The sequence below is a fragment of the Enoplosus armatus genome, chromosome 15 (genome assembly GCF_043641665.1).
Source record: "Enoplosus armatus isolate fEnoArm2 chromosome 15, fEnoArm2.hap1, whole genome shotgun sequence".
Classification (NCBI taxonomy): Eukaryota; Metazoa; Chordata; class Actinopteri; order Centrarchiformes; family Enoplosidae; genus Enoplosus; species Enoplosus armatus.
The window spans coordinates 9,049,417-9,068,313 of NC_092194.1; the positions used below are offsets into that span (position 1 = coordinate 9,049,417).

Here is an 18,897-nt window from a genome sequence, read left to right on the forward strand (position 1 = left end):
TTATCAACATTACTTAAATTGGGTGTTTTATGGTCAATGAAAAGCTGTGATTAATTGCGTTTGCAGTTATGTCATACGTAAGGGTTTTCTCATTGTCTATTACAGCAATTTGCAGATGAGAACTGAGCTAAATCTGGTGTGTTTGCATTCATTCTTTGAAGACAGATGTCTAAACACACCAGATGTAGTTTTTAAGTCATGATAATATTAAAATGTTCTGATGTTAAAATCCCTTAAATCAATCTTTGTATGGCCCTTGAGTGTCACTTTAGCAATCAAATGTTGACTAACTCACTGAGCTTTTCTTCATTGCCATAATGTCTACAAGAATCCCTTATCACAGAGCTCGGTTCCCCACCCGGATACATGTGATAAGACTCAGTAAACTTCTTTAAGCAGTTGAAAGGCTTCAGGAAACATCCTCTCTGGACCACCTACAGTATGGTACAATAACCCCCCCAAATATAAGCCATAGTGGAACCTGCTGTTATCTTTAGAGGAAGGTCCACCCTTTTCCTGTTCTGCAAACTGAACAAACAAGAAGTTAAAGTAAACTACAAGAGTGATCACCTCCCACAGATTTTCCAAAATGTACTTGTGTCAAGGACCCCCAAGAGACATGGACCCCTGGTTTTGTGTGAATCTAATGAGTTTTTGCTGAATATGATTTGATATGGGGCAGCAGAAACGTGCAGGTGTGGAGACTGAAATCTAGGATCAAATTAGTTTTAGATTATTACAAATGAGTTGAGATGACAGTAAAAATGTATTAACTGCTTCTCATTTTGCTGGCTCTTCCCCATAAGAGAGACTTCAGCGACCAAAGTACCTCTTTGATTAAAGTTGTCAAGTATAAACGTGTGATAAGCCTGTTTAAACCTCTCCTCGGGAGCAGTAAGGACTGGTGAGGTGCGGAGCCCACCCTGTGTGAGTGACAAGCCCGGCACCACGGCCGCCCACTCACAGACGAGCTGTGTGACTCTTAATTGTGTAACGTTCATTGACGAGTCAGCACAATGCTGCCGAGACCGCGGAGGCGCACATAGCCGAGCAGAGCGATGAAATGCTCCCATCGAGGAGGACACAGATGGACAGCCTCGTTCAGCCGCTCGTCGCCCAGTACCTCGCCATGGGATGCCAATCAAAAGAAAGCAACCAAAACGAAAGTGTAGCGTCGGACGAAAAGGGAAAGGACGATGCGTAAGTCGGATAATCTTTGTCATTGTTTTGTTGAAGAGTGATCTGGTGTGGTTTCGGCGAGAACGTGCGTACTTATTCAACAGTTGATTATTTGAGCTACCAGAGATGTGTTCCTTGTTGTTATTAGTGGTAAATGAACAGGCGTGTCTTCATTTGCGCCTAAACGCTGCGTAAAAGTGACTTGAGGCCACCCAACTATTTTGCGCACAAACGCGCACAAGGTTAACATGTTCTTTAATCTGAGTTGTTGTTGTTACTTTCTGACCTGCTGCGCTCAAACCGCGTGTGTTTCGAACACATTCCTTCTTGTTGACCGGTCACTCAACAGTTTCAAACTGGATGTCCGCAATCTACCGGTATTTCCCCAAGTTAAAGGAAGGAAATGAGAACAATGAATAGCAAAATCCCAGGTTTTTTTTTTAAAGTTTAAACAATGGCTCCAGTGTTTTGTGACACTTACACATACTCATGTGTAATAATATGTGGTCTCATAAGATGAGGGTACGAAACACATGTACATATACGCATAACCTACATCCTCATACACATGTAGAGAAAGGCACATTTTCATGACAACAAGCCCTCCTCCCACTCACTCTTCTTCTGTTGGTGTTTCTCAAGGAGGGTGACTCCAGGATACAGCTCCAGGTCTAGAGTTTCTCCCCCTGGCCGCCCTCACAGGTTCCACAAGCCCAGCCCGGCCCAAACCGCCCCGGGTAAATCCATGATGTCCCTGGGACACCTCACCAAGGGGGCAAGCTGGGAGGAGCTCATCCAGGCCTGTCTGCAGTCCTTCGGTGAGTCCTTGCTGGCCTGCCTTGGCACTGGTGTTGACTTAGACCAGGTGGAACACTGCAGTGAAGTGTGCAGCAGGTGTTTCTGGTTTCTGTGTAACACTGAAATCTTTCAAATCTTCGGATATTTATGTTTTAGTTTGATGCTTTTGTGCAGTAGAAACAATAAGATGACAAGCCCAAACACAGGAAAAACTGAACCTTAGTTTAAGTGAGGTCACACACTGTTGTAGTTTCCCAGAAGTCTCTGTTTTTCCCTCCACCTTTCCTGGGATTTTGCTGCATATCTCCAACAAGTTTGGGCAGGCCTCTAAAGAAAAAGAGTGGAATGCTTTTGAAAGTGAAATGGATTTTCTTAACACGGCTGAATTAATTTTTGTTTAATGTATGATTTTATGTTTTGAAGGTGAAATCGTTCCTATTGATGCTGGTCAGTCTGATTTTGTTTGTTTTCTTTTGTTTTCTTTGCTTCGTGTTGAGGAAAATAGTATTCTTTGATTGCTAATGTTCTAATTTTGTATGTTTCTGCAAGCGCAGGCTGCACTGCATTTGTCGATTAATGTATCAATATTAATATTTTACTGTATGCAAGATATATAGAGAGGGTTTTTTACATGAAAAAAGAACAGCAGTGATTGAGTAGGCTGTACTTTGATCAATCAAGCAAAGTTCATTGGCTTCATCCAGTTGTCTGGAGTGCTCTCAGAGTTATAGTGATTGCGTCTCTGAAGAGACAAGCTTTCAAATTGCCGTTGCCTGGTTACACGAATGGAGCAAGAGCAATGGAGAGGTGTTACAATAGGCTGCACATAAAATGACATCCCATAACTCCATTTATTAGTGGAAAGGAAGAACTGGGCAGTAATGACAGCCGGCTGCTCGTTTCAGATTCACGAAGGAAACAGAATTAAGCAGAAGAAGAGTTAAGGAACCCTGTAGTACATATTCATGCAGGGCTCTGAACACATGCCTAAAAAGTAAATTCAGTTTCACTGTGCAAAATATGAGATCCATACGCCCATGCTCAAGATGCTATCTCACTGAGGACAGTGTGTTATGACTGGGGCTTTCCTTGAACAGCTTCTCCTGATAAAATGGAGCACAGTCCTGCTCCTCCTGGCCCACATCACAGGCGAACCCCTAAGGGCCACGAGTCCTGCCACCTTTTCAAATGTGAGGGTGCACGTAAGAGCTATTTGAAGGATTACCTGTTGGCAGCTTCAAGCCTGGCTGAGCCGAAAGGTCAGCTCCCCTAACAGTGGTCCTCAGATGCTGACCGGCCTTTGAAATGCAGAGCACTATGAGGTGTGGATCAATGGCAGTTGACATCATCACTCTCTCTAGACCACACTGCTCGGGGCTGTGCCACACGCTCTGAACATGCCCAGTGTGGACCTAATTCATATATATTTTGTTTTTATATACAGGCTACAATTAATTTGCATGCATACAGATATACATTTCTTATTAGATACCATTTACAAAATATATAAGACATCAAACGATGTGAGAACGTAAAGTTTCTATTGGCTATGAAGAAAACCTCAACCTCTAAAGCAGTGGCTCCCTACTTTCTGTCAAATGAACCCCTACAGGCGTGTCAGATGAACTCAAGTACCCCTTCGTAGACACCTCCCATCATGTTCCAAATATGTTAATTTGAATTGATTGGATATTATTTAACTATTAATTATATAAAAGTGTATATAATAATGGATGTTTCAATATTTTATTCATACAATTGAACTGTCTGCCGAAGTGAATGAGCTGGACGTTTCAACCATTTAATCATTACTTATAGCTAACTATTTCAGCTGTTCCTTTTTAGCTATTTAAACCATATTATCCATTACTATAGTCTAACTATTTCAACTGCTATCCATTACTTTTAGCTATTTTATTTATCCATTACTGTTAGCTAACTATTGAAACTGTTTATCCATCACTGTTAGCATTAATAATGTATCCATCTATTTTTACCATTTATCCACTGCTTTTAGCTAACTATTTAAACTTGAAGGAAACTTCTTTGCTGGCTTGCTAACTAGTTTATAGGCACTCATAGTCATGTGGTGTCCAGGTATTTAAAAAAAAAAAATCAAATCATGAATTTCTATTTTATAAAATTAGTCAAGCTACTCCGCAATCTTTCGATGTACACCCTGGCAACTGCAGAGGTACTCCATGAGTGCCCCCGACTGGAAATCCCTGCTTTCAAGTATACATTTAAACATAGCCCATAAAGTGACAGTGTGTCCTGATTATTATGGAAAAGTTGTTCAGAGTACAGAGAGATAAACATCACCCTGCATCTCACTTGGATTCCTCTAAAACAAAGAGGCCATCCAGTCTGATAGGCTCTGTCAAAACAAGGAAAAGCGACACGCGGGTTTGCAGCGGCAGATGAATGTCTAAGATAAGTGGGCTAGGCGCTGCGTGCCCTCTGCAGTGTTTATCACCACACAGTATCATACAGTTCCAGTGTAGCGGGCAGCAGCTTTCCTAATTTTCCAGTCAGGAACAGACAGTCCAGAGGGGATTTCCTCTTGCAATTAACCTTGCACAGGGAGGGTTAGTGGTTGGAAAGTTGTGAAAAAAAGGATGGAGCAATTGTTTACCTGATGGAGAGTCATGACTTCCTATTGTGCATTTGCCATAGGTCTGACTTTGGCTGATTCACACACAATTGTTACCAGATTGTGAACTAAAACATGAGTGCAAATTGCTAATTTCAGGCTGAGTTTGGCACAAATGTCAAAAAGAAGAAGTGGGCTTTGCTTTATATACATATGACTTAACTGCATCAAAGCTTTACCAGCCATGTCATTTTGGATACTAGACGTTGTTTCACTTGTCTCTTATTGACTTGACTGGTGAGGTCATTGACATTCGCTGGGTTTAGCTGGTAGTGCCTGTGTGTTACAAACAGAAACGCCCAATGCAGGATATGAGGGCTGGATTAGTCAGCTGCGGCTGGAGTGGTGAGTTGCTTACAGATAACAAAGATTAGAAAAACATGTTGCCATGGTGCCCGAGGTATTTCCAAGGTGATATGGTTTAAATGTGGGTCCACAGACGCCTCATGTCCTTGAAGGTGTCAAGATACTGGTAAAGCATAAAGGGAAACAATACTGAGCTTGAGACTTCAAATTTTCAGCACAATGTGTTCATTCTCTACAGAATGTGGGAGGAAGATGTAAACAGCCTTAAATGTCCTATGATAAATAAATAATATTTTCAAATATGCAATTGAATTATCTTCTTCTGTGTGTCAACCACTAATTCACTGCATGAAGCAGTGGTTTTAAGTTTCACAGAAGATAAGTGGTGTGTTGCTTCGCTTAAATGCGTTTTCTGCAATTATAGGTCAGATCTGGCATTGTGGCGTTAGGTAATATTTTGCGCACATGTCGTCTCATTTTTTAAAGTGGCTGACAAGAAAGTTTCTCTGTCTTTGGGTCTCAAGATGTCAGTTGTAGCGTAGCGTCAGATAACCAAGATAAGGAAAGGTGGTCTGGTCACAAAGAGAGGAAGTGAGATATATATGCAAGGAAAAAGGAAGCGAAAAAGGTAGTGAGACAAGCAAGCCTCAGAGGTTCAGACAATCAGAGGAAGAGACAGGTCTTCAGAAACGTGGTCTGTGGATAGTATGACGAAATGTGTTACAGTGTATGTGTTATCAGTTGGACATACTGTATCTATGGTAAGTAAGAGAACAGTTATGTCTGTCTGTACCTGTCCTCAACCCCGTGCAAAATTGAATAAAATATATTTTGTAATCAAAGGAATAATCTCGAATAATCTATGAGGCACTACATCCATTGGTTAATTTGCAAAGTGTGGTCCGTCCATCATCGAAATCCACCCCAAAAATAGTAATTAAAGGATAAGGCTGTGATGTTTTATATTTTTTCTTTTTCTGATTATCAAATCCCATGAAAAGACCAAAACCACCAATGTTTTTATCCTAATAACAAACATTGCCAGTGCCAAACCCTGATATAGCTTATTCCTCTGTAACATAGACCTACATTGTTGTCAAAAAACAAATCAGTGAGCCACAACACACTGGGTGACATGTTCCTTCATTGTGATGAAAATGGGCGCTGTAGTTTATTTTGAGTCAGCCCCACATACTGTACACCGTCTTGCTGCTGAAAATACTCACTAGAGAAGCAAATATTAATCCACAGATGAAAATAGTCCCAGACAAAAGCACTATTTAATCCTGTTTGAGTAATGTTTGCTAAATACTACAGTGCCCAGCTGTTTTAGTTATATTCTTTTGTAATTATTTCCTTTTCTTTGTGAAAATCAAAGTATATATCTGGGAAAAATTAAAAATGTACATCTTCATTATGAACCAAGGAGCTCTTGGGGCTGGAGGAGACAGGATAGGGAAGTCGGAAAGTATGACAGATGGCCTAAAACGTGGTTGGTTTAGTTTTGTTCATGGGAATTGTTGACAGTAAGAAAGATATAGAATGCCAACAATAGAATAGAATTTCGACCATATGCAGGAGCTCTTGAACCCCATTTTAAACTGGCTTACTTTGTGACAGCAGAACAATGAGGGATGCAAAGTAAAGTTATACACACACGATGTCAGACGCCACTGATTCTGTTTTTGTTTTTTAAACCTAGCAGATACCACCTGCAAGGGAAATCACTGATGAAACTTTTATCTTAAGGGGGTGACACATTTTTTCTCCACTTTGTAGCATTAAACTCAAGTGTGTGCATGTTGTCTTGCAGACTCGGACGGTTGTGTATGTGGGAGCAGCCACCTGTTGAACATTAGCCTGACCATGCACCGTCTCCTCATCTCCTCCAGTGATCTGCTGGACAAACTCATCGCTCTATATCCTTCAACACACCTGACATGAAGCTGTAACCGCCATCTCAACGCAGCCAGATGATGCACCAAATGTAACATGGGATCAGATCAATGGCTCTGCTGTGCTGCGTGCTGCTTTCCCGTGGTTGTCAACAGCAACGGGCAATCAAGCTTGTACTTGGCTTACAATGCAGCCTGTAGCTGTCAGTGTAAAATGTGATAGGCAAGTGGCAGTTCGTGTTTACTCCTGCTGTCAGTTGCTGTCGACATTTTACATCTCTGCCTGTGTAAATTTCTTTCACTCTGGGCCCATTCACTCAGTAACAGGGAGCCTGTTACCATCGTGCATTTGGTCTCTTTCAAAATGTTTGATTCCATCTCTTTCATTTTCTCCACTTCACACTTAGAAAAAAAGCCAGTTTTTTTTGTAGCGTCTCGTGACTTGTAATCTAGGCTTCCATTCAGGAAACAGCAGTGGCGTCACAAAACCTCTCAGAGGAGCCTACTAGCCCGGCGAGCAGCCTTGGGGTTTCAGGTGTTAATTACTTCTGTCTCTTTCACATACAAGTCCTCTTCAACTATATATAAACACAGACCCTCTTTTGCTTAAAGAGGCCCCCGCTCACACGGACCCACGTCAGAGCGCGCAAAGCCGAATGCCCCTCTGCTATTTTTAACCCTCTTGTTCTGAGCCGAAGACCCAAAAGGATACATCAAATAAATTCAGTGTGTGGGTTAGGATCAGGGACGAGACACAGGGGCCATTAACAGCCTTCATCCCAGTCTGGCCTTGGGATTGCGTGGGCAGTTCTTCTGCTCCCATGACGCAATTAGCCTTTTTATGTGCCAGTTCAGAGCTATAGTGTCAGTCTGTGTATAGAAGCTGCTTCTTATAATAAGGAAATGCTTTTGTGTGTACTGTACATAAATGGATAGCGCAGTGTTTTTGTGGTCAGCATGTGCAAAATTGAGGGCAGAGCCACCATAATAATGAAAAATTACAAGACATTGATTGAAACATCTTTTATAGTCCTATCAGTAAGCACTGCACATTAATCAACATTTGCTCTGCAGTATATGAGGCACTGATTGTGTTTTGTTTGTACATTTTGTTATTCGCTAACTCCTGTATGCCAGAATGATTCAGTGATGCTCATCAGAGTTTTGCTTCATGCAGTCGCCTCCTCCCACATTACCAAATGCCACTTCTGTTTGCCTTTTTGTTTTGTTGCTGTAGGTTTTATTAATGAGCTGTTTGCTCAGAAACTCTGCAGTCGAACCAACCATATGTTCATTATTTACTCATAACACAACACAACCTGTCCTGAACGATGCCGAAGATCAGCAGATTCACTGACAGGCTGTTTTCACCTAAACAAAAGTGTTGACTCCAGATGTGAATCCCAGCTTTAACTTTCAGACAATAAAACTACACTATACTCATGATAACCACGATCAGTCAACCTCAGTTCCTTAACCAAAGCCCTTACATTTAAACTAGCACTGGACAATGAGCAGCCGGCAGAGTGCCAGAGGATATGCTACTTCATCAGGTCAGTTTAACACGCTGCCTCATTTTAAGAGTCTAACTGTAATTGTATGTTCTGTATCAGTCACACGCCATCATCTCTGACCTCCAGGCATTGGATCCAGGAATTCTGGATGATGTTCCGGTTGCACCACAGCTTGTCAGACAGCCTGGACCAGTTCCGGGAGCTGATCAGAGAGCAGGGACAGGAGCATCTTTGCTCTCTTCTAGAGACCAAATGGATGTAAGTGTCAATCTCCGACCAGCTGGCAACTGAGACATTAGGCCTACACGACTCTCAGTTGTTTGTTCAGTCATGGAAGATACTGAAATCAGTCACGATCAAGAATACAGACTTTGAACTGTGAACAGCGTAACTTTGAAGCAGCTAATGTGGCTTCAAAGTTAGAGCAAACATTTGACATCACATATACAGTACATTTGTGTCTTCTTGTTCCAGTGCATCATTAAAGTTAATAAATGTCACACTTGACTACTTAGTATTAAGTGACATATTCAAATCTTGGGCTGCAGCTAACAATAATTTTCAGAATTGATTAGTCTGCCCGTTCATTTTCTCAATTAATCAATTGATCTATAAAATGCCCATCACAATTTCCCAGAGTCCAAGGCAACGTCTTCAAATAACAACCAGCAAATATTCACATTTGAGAAGTTGTAACCACTACATTGTTAAAATGAAATTTTGGTTAAAAAATGATTTAAATGGAAACATTTAAACAATTATCAAAGTTGTTGCCAATTAATTTTCCGTCAATCGACCAATCATTTCAGCCCTATTCAAATCCAAACTGTACAATTTATGGCTGAACCATTATATCAAAAGGACAATGTAATATAAATGTGAAATTGACATGTAATTCAGTGTGTGGAAGTGTTTGCATCTTGTTTTCAATTTAAAATAATGAGCAATGTCTGGCCACATCAATGCGAGTCTGTACTGATTGACACCGTAACGTCTAAAACTGTAATTTTCCAATTTCATGCTATCACTTAACCTTTGCTGACTGTGAACGTGGTCATGTTTTGTTCCATGGTGTGTTCTAGAAATGAGCGGGACTGGTCGTGGAAGGCCAGCCAGAAGATCAAAGCTAACAGCAGTAAAAAGAGGAAGGTGTCTCTTCTTTTTGATCACCTGGAGCCCATTGAGCTGGCTGAGCATCTCACCTACCTGGAATTCAAGTCCTTCTGCAGGATATCAGTGAGCAATTTACTTGATACGTATCTCTGTGAACTATAAAGCGGGTTTTGGGTGTTTCCTCCCCGGGGGGGAAATGCCTTGCCGTTTCCGTGCAGCACTTTATGCTCGTCTCTCTGCTCTCTCTCTCCCAGTTTGTAGACTATCAGAATTACATTCGCAGCTGCTGCATGAAAGACATCCCGGTCATGGAGCGTTCCATCGCCCTGTGTAATGGTATATCCCAGTGGGTTCAGCTGATGGTGCTGAGCAGGCCGACGGCTCAGCTGAGAGCTGAGGTTTTCACCAAGTTTATCCACGTGGCCCAGGTAGTGGTTTAATCAACCCCTCACTACCACTCTCACATTTTCTGTTCCAGGTTTAGCAAAAAACATAAAAATGGAACCTCTGTTTGACACATTTCCTCTTTGCTTGCATCTACGTGCTATTGTTCACACACCTTATCTAACTAATGACAGCCTATTGTCACTACTCTGTACAACACTATAGATGTCACGTAATTGGCAGTTGCATAATGCGTGTTCACAGAGAGCTGGTAATGATTGTCAAGAGCTCTGCTGCAGGCTTTTAGCGTATCCAAAGATTTTACCAATAGAAAAATATTAACTGAATGCAAGCTAATGGAGTCATCAAGAGGAACACACTTAGACACTGAGGAGTTTGTGGAAGTGGGAAATTGAGAGATGACTCGTGAGTGTAGTCGCTGATCAGACCTCGGTTCTTTAAACCTCTCCAATGTGAAGCCACATGCGGCCTGCTGAGAAGTGATGCGCTGGCTTCAGGGAACCGTTAGGCAGGCTTGTATTCTGGAGGACCTCTTGCACTGTAACACTAATGCACCAGTCTGCTGCTGCTCACTGCTGTCAACCTCAAAACCCACGGGTGTGGAAAACGAATTTCACACAATAATGCTCCAGTGACAGCATGAATTAGAGAACTGAAAAGAGAAGAGCACTTCCAAAAAAGAGTGAGATATCAGAGCACAGTAAGAAAAAGCCAACAATATAAGTGGCTTATGTAACTGCAGTGTTGTGGATTATATAACCAGGGCTACCTGGAACAAGTTTAATTGTGCGTGTTTATATGTGTGTGCGTGGATGGACTGATATGTGTGCTTCTTTTTGTGTGCGTCCACCAGAGTCTACATCTTATGCACAATTACAACACACTAATGGCGGTGGTGGGAGGACTGTGTCATAGCTCAATCTCCAGACTGAAGGACACCACCTCACATGTACCCAGTGAGGTCACCAAGGTAAATGACATTATAAGATCCTGCTGATAATAGAGCCAAAACATCCTCACATTAGTCATTGTAAAAAAAGTCTATTCACTCCCCAGGTACTGAACGAGATGACAGACCTGCTGTCCTCCTGCAGGAACTATGACAACTACAGACAAGCTTACAACAGGTGCACAGGTTTTAAAATCCCCATCCTGGGTGTCCACCTCAAAGACCTGATTTCAGTCAATGAGGCCATGTCTGACTATGTGGAGGACAACAACAAGGTGAATGTCCAGAAGCTTCAAGCACTCTACAGCCACATTAACGAGCTGATCCAGCTCCAGCAGATCCCTCCCAGATTGGACGCTAACAAGGACCTGGTCCATCTCTTGACGGTAGGGAACTTTGCATTTAGATTCTTTTTTTCATTCATGTTTCTTATTGAGTTTCCCAATAGATAAACACATAATGCAACACAGACAACATATTACAGTAAATCAATGAAGAACAGGTAACAAAACAAACTAAATTGGGCACATATAGTAGTTAACTGTAACTATAACCTAAATAAAAGAAGCTACACCAATAAAAAAAAGGAGAAACCAGACCAGACTTCATAAAACATCCCTTGGCAATTATTAGTCCTTGCAATTAAAGATTCAAAAGAGGCAGGTGTCATCATTAATCTTAACTATTCATCAAAAACAGGATTTGTCTGACTCCTCAAGTGACGGAGAGCAATCCTAAAAGCGGCAATAAAACCTGCCAATGCCAGTCCAAACTTTTGTTCGGATACACCTGGTGGTAGGAGAGACCAGCCTCCTAATAAGTGCAACTGGGGAGATTCTGCAATGGTTTATGCGATCACTCTCCAATACTTTTGACTACTTGTTTCCAGAAAGGAGAAACAACAGAACAATCCCACAGCAATCAAGAAAAGTACCTGCTTCTTTTCAACACCTCCTCCAACAGTAATTATCATCCATGAGTCCCATTCTTTGAAGTTTAACTGGTCTATAATAATACCTGTGTATAGTTCTGTAGTGTGTAAATTTGCCGACTGAATCTCTGGCTGACCACCCGGCATCAGCCATTATGTTTTCTCATATATCCTCCTCTATGTTTGAGTTAAGATCTCTCGTTTGGATTCTTTCTTAAATTGTTATGTAGCTTCATGTGATTCACTGGATTGTATTGAACGCAAGCACAGATGCAAATGAGCATGTGGATCGTCCACGCTTGTGTGGGTGTGATGAGAGTCTATGATCTATGAGTGTGTGGGTGACGAACCGAGTGTGAATGAGAGTGAGTTCAGATTGATGTATTGTTGTGCTATCTGTGAGGTGCTTTAATCGTACTTGAACGACAGAATGCCCATGAAGAGATAATAGTTACCCTGTGACCTAATTTTGCCCTCATCAAAACATGTTTCAAGGAGAAACATCTAGATATACAGAGAGCTCTATCTCTTTCTGTTTACCTCCCATGTGCTGACACGTGTTCTCTCCTTCCCTGCAGCTGTCCTTGGACCTTTACTATTCTGAGGATGAGATCTATGAACTGTCTTACGCCAGGGAACCCAAGAACTGTAAAGCACCTGTGAGTGATAGACGCACAGACACTTTAAGTTAGCAACTGTTTAGCAGCTGGCTTTAAGGCAATAGTTGGACATTTTGAGAAATATCATTCACTTTCTTGCTGAGATTTAGATAAGGACATTGATACCACTCTCATGTCTGTATGCTAAATATGAAGCTAAAGTAGCCGGTTAGCTTAGCTTAGGACAATGATTGTAAACGGGGAAACGGTAAGCCTGGCTCTGTCTGAAAGTAACAAATTCCACCTACCAGCACATCTAAAGCTCACTAATTAACATTTACTATCTCATTTGTTTAATTCGTACAAAAACTGAAGTGTCGTTTTCACCTTTGGACAGAGCCAGACTCGCTGTTTAGTTTAAGCTGCTGGCTCCAGCTACATATTTACAGACATGAGAGTTGTATCAATCTTCCCATTTAACTCTCTGCAAGAAAGTGAATAAGCGTATTTCCCAAAATGTCGAAATACTTAAATGTCCTTCTACGCGTTACTCAGCTCTTTAATAGCTAGTCGACAGTGTTGCTTCTGCTTCTGAAGAGCAGGTTGTGCATATATTTAGTGAAATATAATTGTGCAGATAATATTTTACACCTTTATCTGCCTGTTTTGTTTTTTTTAATGACTGGTTCCTTTTCTATCAGCCAGCCACTCCCTCTAGACCTCCAGTGGTTGTGGACTGGGCCTCAGGAGTTGCTCCTAAACCCGACCCCCGAACCATCAGCAAACATGTGCAGAGAATGGTGGACGTAAGTACTCAGCAATGCTGTTATATAACCATAATCATTTATTTTAACTGTTCTGGATGCTGCCATTTTGACAGCCTGCTCTTGCAGCTATTGTTCACTAATAGCTGAGCAACAATGGTGTTTGTTTCTTGTCTTTCGCAGTCCGTGTTTAAGAACTACGATCACGACGAGAACGGTTTCATTTCTCAAGGGGAGTTTGAGAAAATTGCTGCTAGCTTTCCTTTTTCCTTCTGTGTCATGGACAAAGAGAAGTGAGTGTTTGACAGATCTCACACTCACTCAATTTGTGACTTCAGAAGAGAGGAAGAAAAAGGGGTATTTGTAGTGATGAGTGTAGCAACAGGAAACATAAAATAGCTGCAGAACTAACCATAACCCCCACCACAACATTCACTGTTTTATTTCTCATGCACATCCAGTGGTACATGATACTCACAACCCACAGAAGAAGCATGTGATTTCTCATTAGAACCTTAACATGTGTTCACAACACTGTTTTCACGTTACACAATGACAAAGTGGTATCGTGTTTAACACATGGGGCAGAGGAGTGGGTGCAGTCATAAATACATCAGGTCAGACATTACCAAACGTTAAAGTATGAAGTTAGAACCTGAAAATGTCTTGCCCATGTATAGTGTATTGTTCACAGTTCTATTTCCTCTGTTAAATAATGCTGTATTTGTGTTGCTGTGGTTGTCCAGGGAGGGCCTCGTCAGCAGAGAGGAGATCACAGCCTATTTCATGCGGGCCAGTGTCATCTGCTCCAAACTGGGTCTTGGCTTTGTCCACAACTTCCAGGAGACCACTTACATGAAACCTACCTTCTGTGACAACTGCTCAGGATTTGTAAGTCACCACACAAACTCAAGGATGAAGTTGTATGATTAAATATAGAAACTGCTTTACTGCCATGGTCTACAAATTATAACAATATATATTGTTTTTAGTTTTGCTTTTGCTTGTTGATATTGAGTGATGTTTTCTATCCATATTCTTCTTCACAGTTGTGGGGTGTCATCAAGCAAGGCTACAGATGCAAAGGTACTTATTGCACTCTGTCTTGTGCAGCTTTATGCATGTCTGTCCAATGTGAGTATCATGCTTAAAAATGAGGAGAGGTACACACAGCGTCTTGTGGGGAGCAGGTAAAGTGAAGCTATCTTAAGAAGGTGTAGTGTGGTTTTCTGTGTTGCACACAGCTAGCTGAACCTTGCAGCACATGAAAAAAAGCTGCAGCCAGAACCACAGTTTTTCCCCCTCCCCCGTCCCTCAAAAGATCTGAGAGCTATTTGTTTGCCTGACAGTAAGCATGCAAAACTGTGAGAGTTGCATTTGCAGAACAGATAGTGTTCAAAGAGAAGTCAGTAAAAGTCAGTTTGTTGATGTCAAGCTAACGCTAGTTCCTGTTCTGACATGTTGTGCATTTTTGCTCAGACTGCGGGATGAACTGTCACAAGCTGTGCAAGGACCAGGTGGCGTTTGAATGCAAGAAGAACAACAAAATGACCAACGCCATCGACAGTCCGACACCGAGCTCCACGCCTGTCACCATGGGCACTTCAGAGGGTGGGTTTCGGTGATGGGAGTTCATCACCAGCATAGACATAGTCCCATTGACACACATAGAGTATTATTCATCACACAGTCATAACACATTTTTTCCTCTTACACAAGTTCCCCCAGCTGCACTCTCTCACCTGAAGTATGAAGACTACAACATGCATGTAACATGGCAGTCCCTATGACATGTGCCCTCTGGTGGCAGAGACTTTCTAAGGCAGGTGTTTGTCAACCAAGCAGCGTTGTTTCCTGTAATCACGGCCCGCCACACTGTACAGAAAAACAGTAAAAGTCAGAACTTATATGATTTCACTTCAGTTTTCTGCAGCTCAAAGAAAGTAACTGTAGAGCGCAGGGTCGTTTGTCAGGGTGATTTCCCTCCAGCTGTCAGTAGGAAGTGTTTCACTTACAGTAATACTGAACCCTCCTGCTGTGAGAAAGCTGCCATATTCAAAACAGAAGAACCTTCAACAGGACACTTCTTAAAAACACGGGGGCTATATTAACACAGCCCCTCTTCAAATGAGTCTTCATGACGTGCTGCTTTGTCATATGGTTTATTTGGTTTGTTTCATTACGTACTGAATTGATTCACTTTGTTTTGTGGTCGTGTGGTCTTATTCTCCTCTAAGACCTGTTTGTGATAAGTGTCAAGTCAAGTCCATCGTGATTAACAATTAGCATTTTCCATTTGTGTCACTTGAAATAATTACAAGTAATGCCCCACTCTCCAGGTTCAGAAGAGTGTCCTTTCCCCTACCCGCCAGATGACAGCAAAGACTGGAGCCCAGACTCCCCGGTCACCTCCCATTCTAGGCCTCGGAAGGTCCATAGTGGCACCCAGACAGAGGGACCCCAGCTTTCCTCTGCAGCCCCTGAGGCCAGCCGCGTTCAGCCTTCTCTGCTGGTCCCAGCAGCACCCACCCTCACCTCGTGCCCCAGCCCGGTGCCCCAGAGAAAACAGCGACACTGTGCCAAGTGGGAAAACAGAGCGTCAGTTGTGCCTAAGGAGCCTGAGGAGGAGAGCAAACCTGCCTATGAATCTCTGGAATCAGTGAGTGTCAGGACCACGTTTCCTTCTAACAAATGCGCAGAACTTAAATGCACCACAGTTACTGTATGTCATACGAATCTTCTGTGTCTTTCTCAGGACAACCAGAAGCTCCAGAAAGCCAATGAGACACTACGTAGGAAGCTGAAGGAGGCAGAGCGGGAGGTAGAGATACTAAAGACACTGCTGAAGAGGCACGCTCTCCACCCTGTGGAGGAGGACTCCTCCTCCTAGACACACACACACACACGCGCACACACACACACACACACGCACACACACACACACACACACTGGACCTCCTCCCAGGAGACTGGTGCTGCCCCCGTATGGCAGCATGTATAAAACTGGATCCAATGTTTAACTTATTGCTCATGAACAATGCAAGTAGTTTATCAGTATAACGAGACCCAGGCAATTTGGCATCATCTGTAAAGTGGGATACAATGCACATAGCCAGTGTTTTAATGCTAATGGTACACAGTTAATTAAAAAAAGCCAATCATTATGTCACCAGTAATGAGGTCATGGGAATTTATGAGATGTGTATGGATTGTTTTTGAAAGCAGCTACATTATATTGTACAGAAATTACAGTAAAAAGGCTAAAAAAGGCTGCAGTGGTGTATTTAAAGATGTTTTGAGTGAGCAGAAGGAGCCCCTTTACTATATTTGTAGTGTTCACAGAAAAGTGAAAGTCATCGCAATGAGCATTACTCACTTTATGTAGTGAATCATTAAGAGTAGGTGGAATGGAGTTTCCTGTGTTAAAAGTATATAACATATATATAAACATACACAATTACTGAATGAAGGAGTGCAGTATTTTAGAGTGAAAACAGAGCAGAATGTGTTTGATCAGTTCCTGATCAATAATGAGGCTAGGTATTTATGTTAAACATAAAATGGAAATCAGAGGCTGCCGTAAAATGTACGCAGCAAAACAGTTTTCAAAAGTCAGAAGTTTATTGTGTATTTGCAGGTGCATTATTATCATTATTATTACCGACAAGGGCGCTGTGATTACAGCAGCAGAATGGAAGTTGTACAGAACTGTTGTTGCTCTGCATCATTGTCGCTGTTCACGTCAATGCACACGATCAGTGCTTCTGTTAATATTTATTGTCTCAAACACTACACAGTTCATAGAGAGAGTGACTTAAATGGACATTTTGTACAGTTTACTGGTACTTTCAGTGAATTATTTATGCTTGTGTGTGTTGGCATCATATTGATACTTTTTATTTTTATTGTGCAGCCACGTCATTGTGTTATCATGTGGTCCATTGGAGCAGTGTTGTGCTGTGGATGGGAGACATGTGTTTGTAATGTGTGTAATGTGCTGTAAATACAAAGTATACACAGTGCCATCTTAATTAAGTCAAGGTGCATCCTTTTTCTCAGTATTGTTCACTTATTATAATAAATACTGTACATTCGATATATAATCAGTGCTCTTGTTACTCAGTCTGACCACTGGGGGTCACTAAAGCCTCATATTATTTCTTCAGCTTCTTGCTGATGATAATTGGCTTTAGTTTATAGGATCTCGGGGACTTTTATTATAAATGTAGCACTCTAATTAGCTTTGCTTTTAACACAGACTATTTCTGTCAAATTAAAGCACAAAAAACATCACAATCAGATAATTGTCTCTTAATAGGTTGTGGTTAACGTGTTTAAAAAAAACATTTAAAAATATCTTCTTAGTTTAATGATGAGGAAGAGTTTCATAAAAAAAAACAAAAAAAAACTAAGATAGACCTGCAGTTAAGAGTCGACATCAGCAACAACTGTATATATCTATAAAAAGGTGGAATGATGGATTTGTGAGACATAAAACTTTAAAGACAGGCTGTGTCACCCTGTTGTCTGGAGACTGTGCCAATCTGCCCTGTCCCTTGGGCTTTGCTGCTGGTAATGAGTCCAGCTCCACAGTTAACGTTGGCCTGTAGATAATGAGAGGGCAACTGTCTGCTGCCGGAGACGCAGAGATTCAAACCAAGTACCTAATCCTTCAGCTTTCTTCAGGCAATACTGCAAACTGCAGGTGATTTTACGCTGCCATATTCTTGGTGCTGGGATTCACTGTGTGCATTTCTACAGCTGCAATTCATCCTCAGATAAAGAAAGCCATTTGACTCAAATTATATTGTACTTCTTCATTTCTTGCAGCTATAATGACTTGTTACCTTGCATTGACTTGGCAGTGAGCAGAGACCCAGTGAAAAGGGATAGTCTCTGAGGCATAGCAGCAGCTCCCAAGCCCAGCCTCGGTGACAGCTAATTTACTTCTATTTGAATGTGACACCCAGCTGCAAGTCTACCAGGCTCCATGCACACTAATGCTGAATAATTTCCAATATCATGGCTGGCTGAGAGAAAGAGACAGAGAGAACATGTGTTAAACTCGAGGGGCAGTGCCCCCAGAAAAGGCTGCTTTTCTCCATCAAGGTTGTAACACAAGCTTGAAAGGAGAACTGTATGTGGCCTTACATGTTGAAGTAGTCATCCTAAAGATAAATATATCAGTCTAAAATCTACAATTTTTAAACATTTACAAATCCAACACAGAATGTAAACATAATTAATTGTGGTGCATTTAAGCCTGAAGGAAATTGCAAGGCATATGTAGGCTAACTGATACAGTGCATAACTCTCCATACATTGAGAGCAAAATATGACACTTCAAAAGTCTGCGTAATTACAGTAGGCAGACAGAGATGATTTATCACCCAGACATCAGTGTACTTGGGGGAATTGGGCCATTGTGAGATACCCATAAGTTAACTAAATCTGCTAAAGTCTAATGAACACACTCCGAAACTAATTAGGGAGAGATGTGGAACATCCCATTATGTCCCCCTGATAGCAGAGTGTGGGACATAGAGAACACAATGAGAACACAACACGTTTAACACACAGGCGTTTCAAACACGAGGAAGAGCCACCACCACAATGCCTGTAGGATACAGCAGACACCGCCAAACTCAACTCCACTAATTCCCTTGATTATTAAACTGAGTTCATTAACTTCTAATGATGGCCAAAGGACCCTTGTGGAAGAGCAGAAAGAGAGAAACTGCAGCAGAGGTGGAGGAAAAAGACACATTTTACTGAAATTTTCTGGAGGTGG

At 41.7% G+C, this 18,897-nt stretch overlaps 1 protein-coding gene across 1 annotated transcript; it reads left to right on the forward strand.

Annotated features, from left to right (window-relative positions):
* Positions 1-1,014: 1,014 nt before the first annotated feature.
* LOC139297320 (RAS guanyl-releasing protein 1-like) lies at positions 1,015-17,209 on the forward strand. Its single transcript, XM_070919940.1, has 17 exons — positions 1,015-1,200; positions 1,822-1,997; positions 6,750-6,855; positions 8,322-8,384; positions 8,472-8,603; positions 9,428-9,581; positions 9,713-9,886; positions 10,717-10,833; positions 10,920-11,198; positions 12,322-12,402; positions 13,044-13,148; positions 13,290-13,399; positions 13,853-13,997; positions 14,156-14,192; positions 14,586-14,717; positions 15,446-15,765; positions 15,862-17,209. Exons 1-17 carry the CDS (start codon positions 1,064-1,066, stop codon positions 15,994-15,996), a joined length of 2,403 nt encoding a protein of 800 aa, XP_070776041.1. The 5' UTR covers positions 1,015-1,063; the 3' UTR covers positions 15,997-17,209.
* Positions 17,210-18,897: the final 1,688 nt, after the last annotated feature.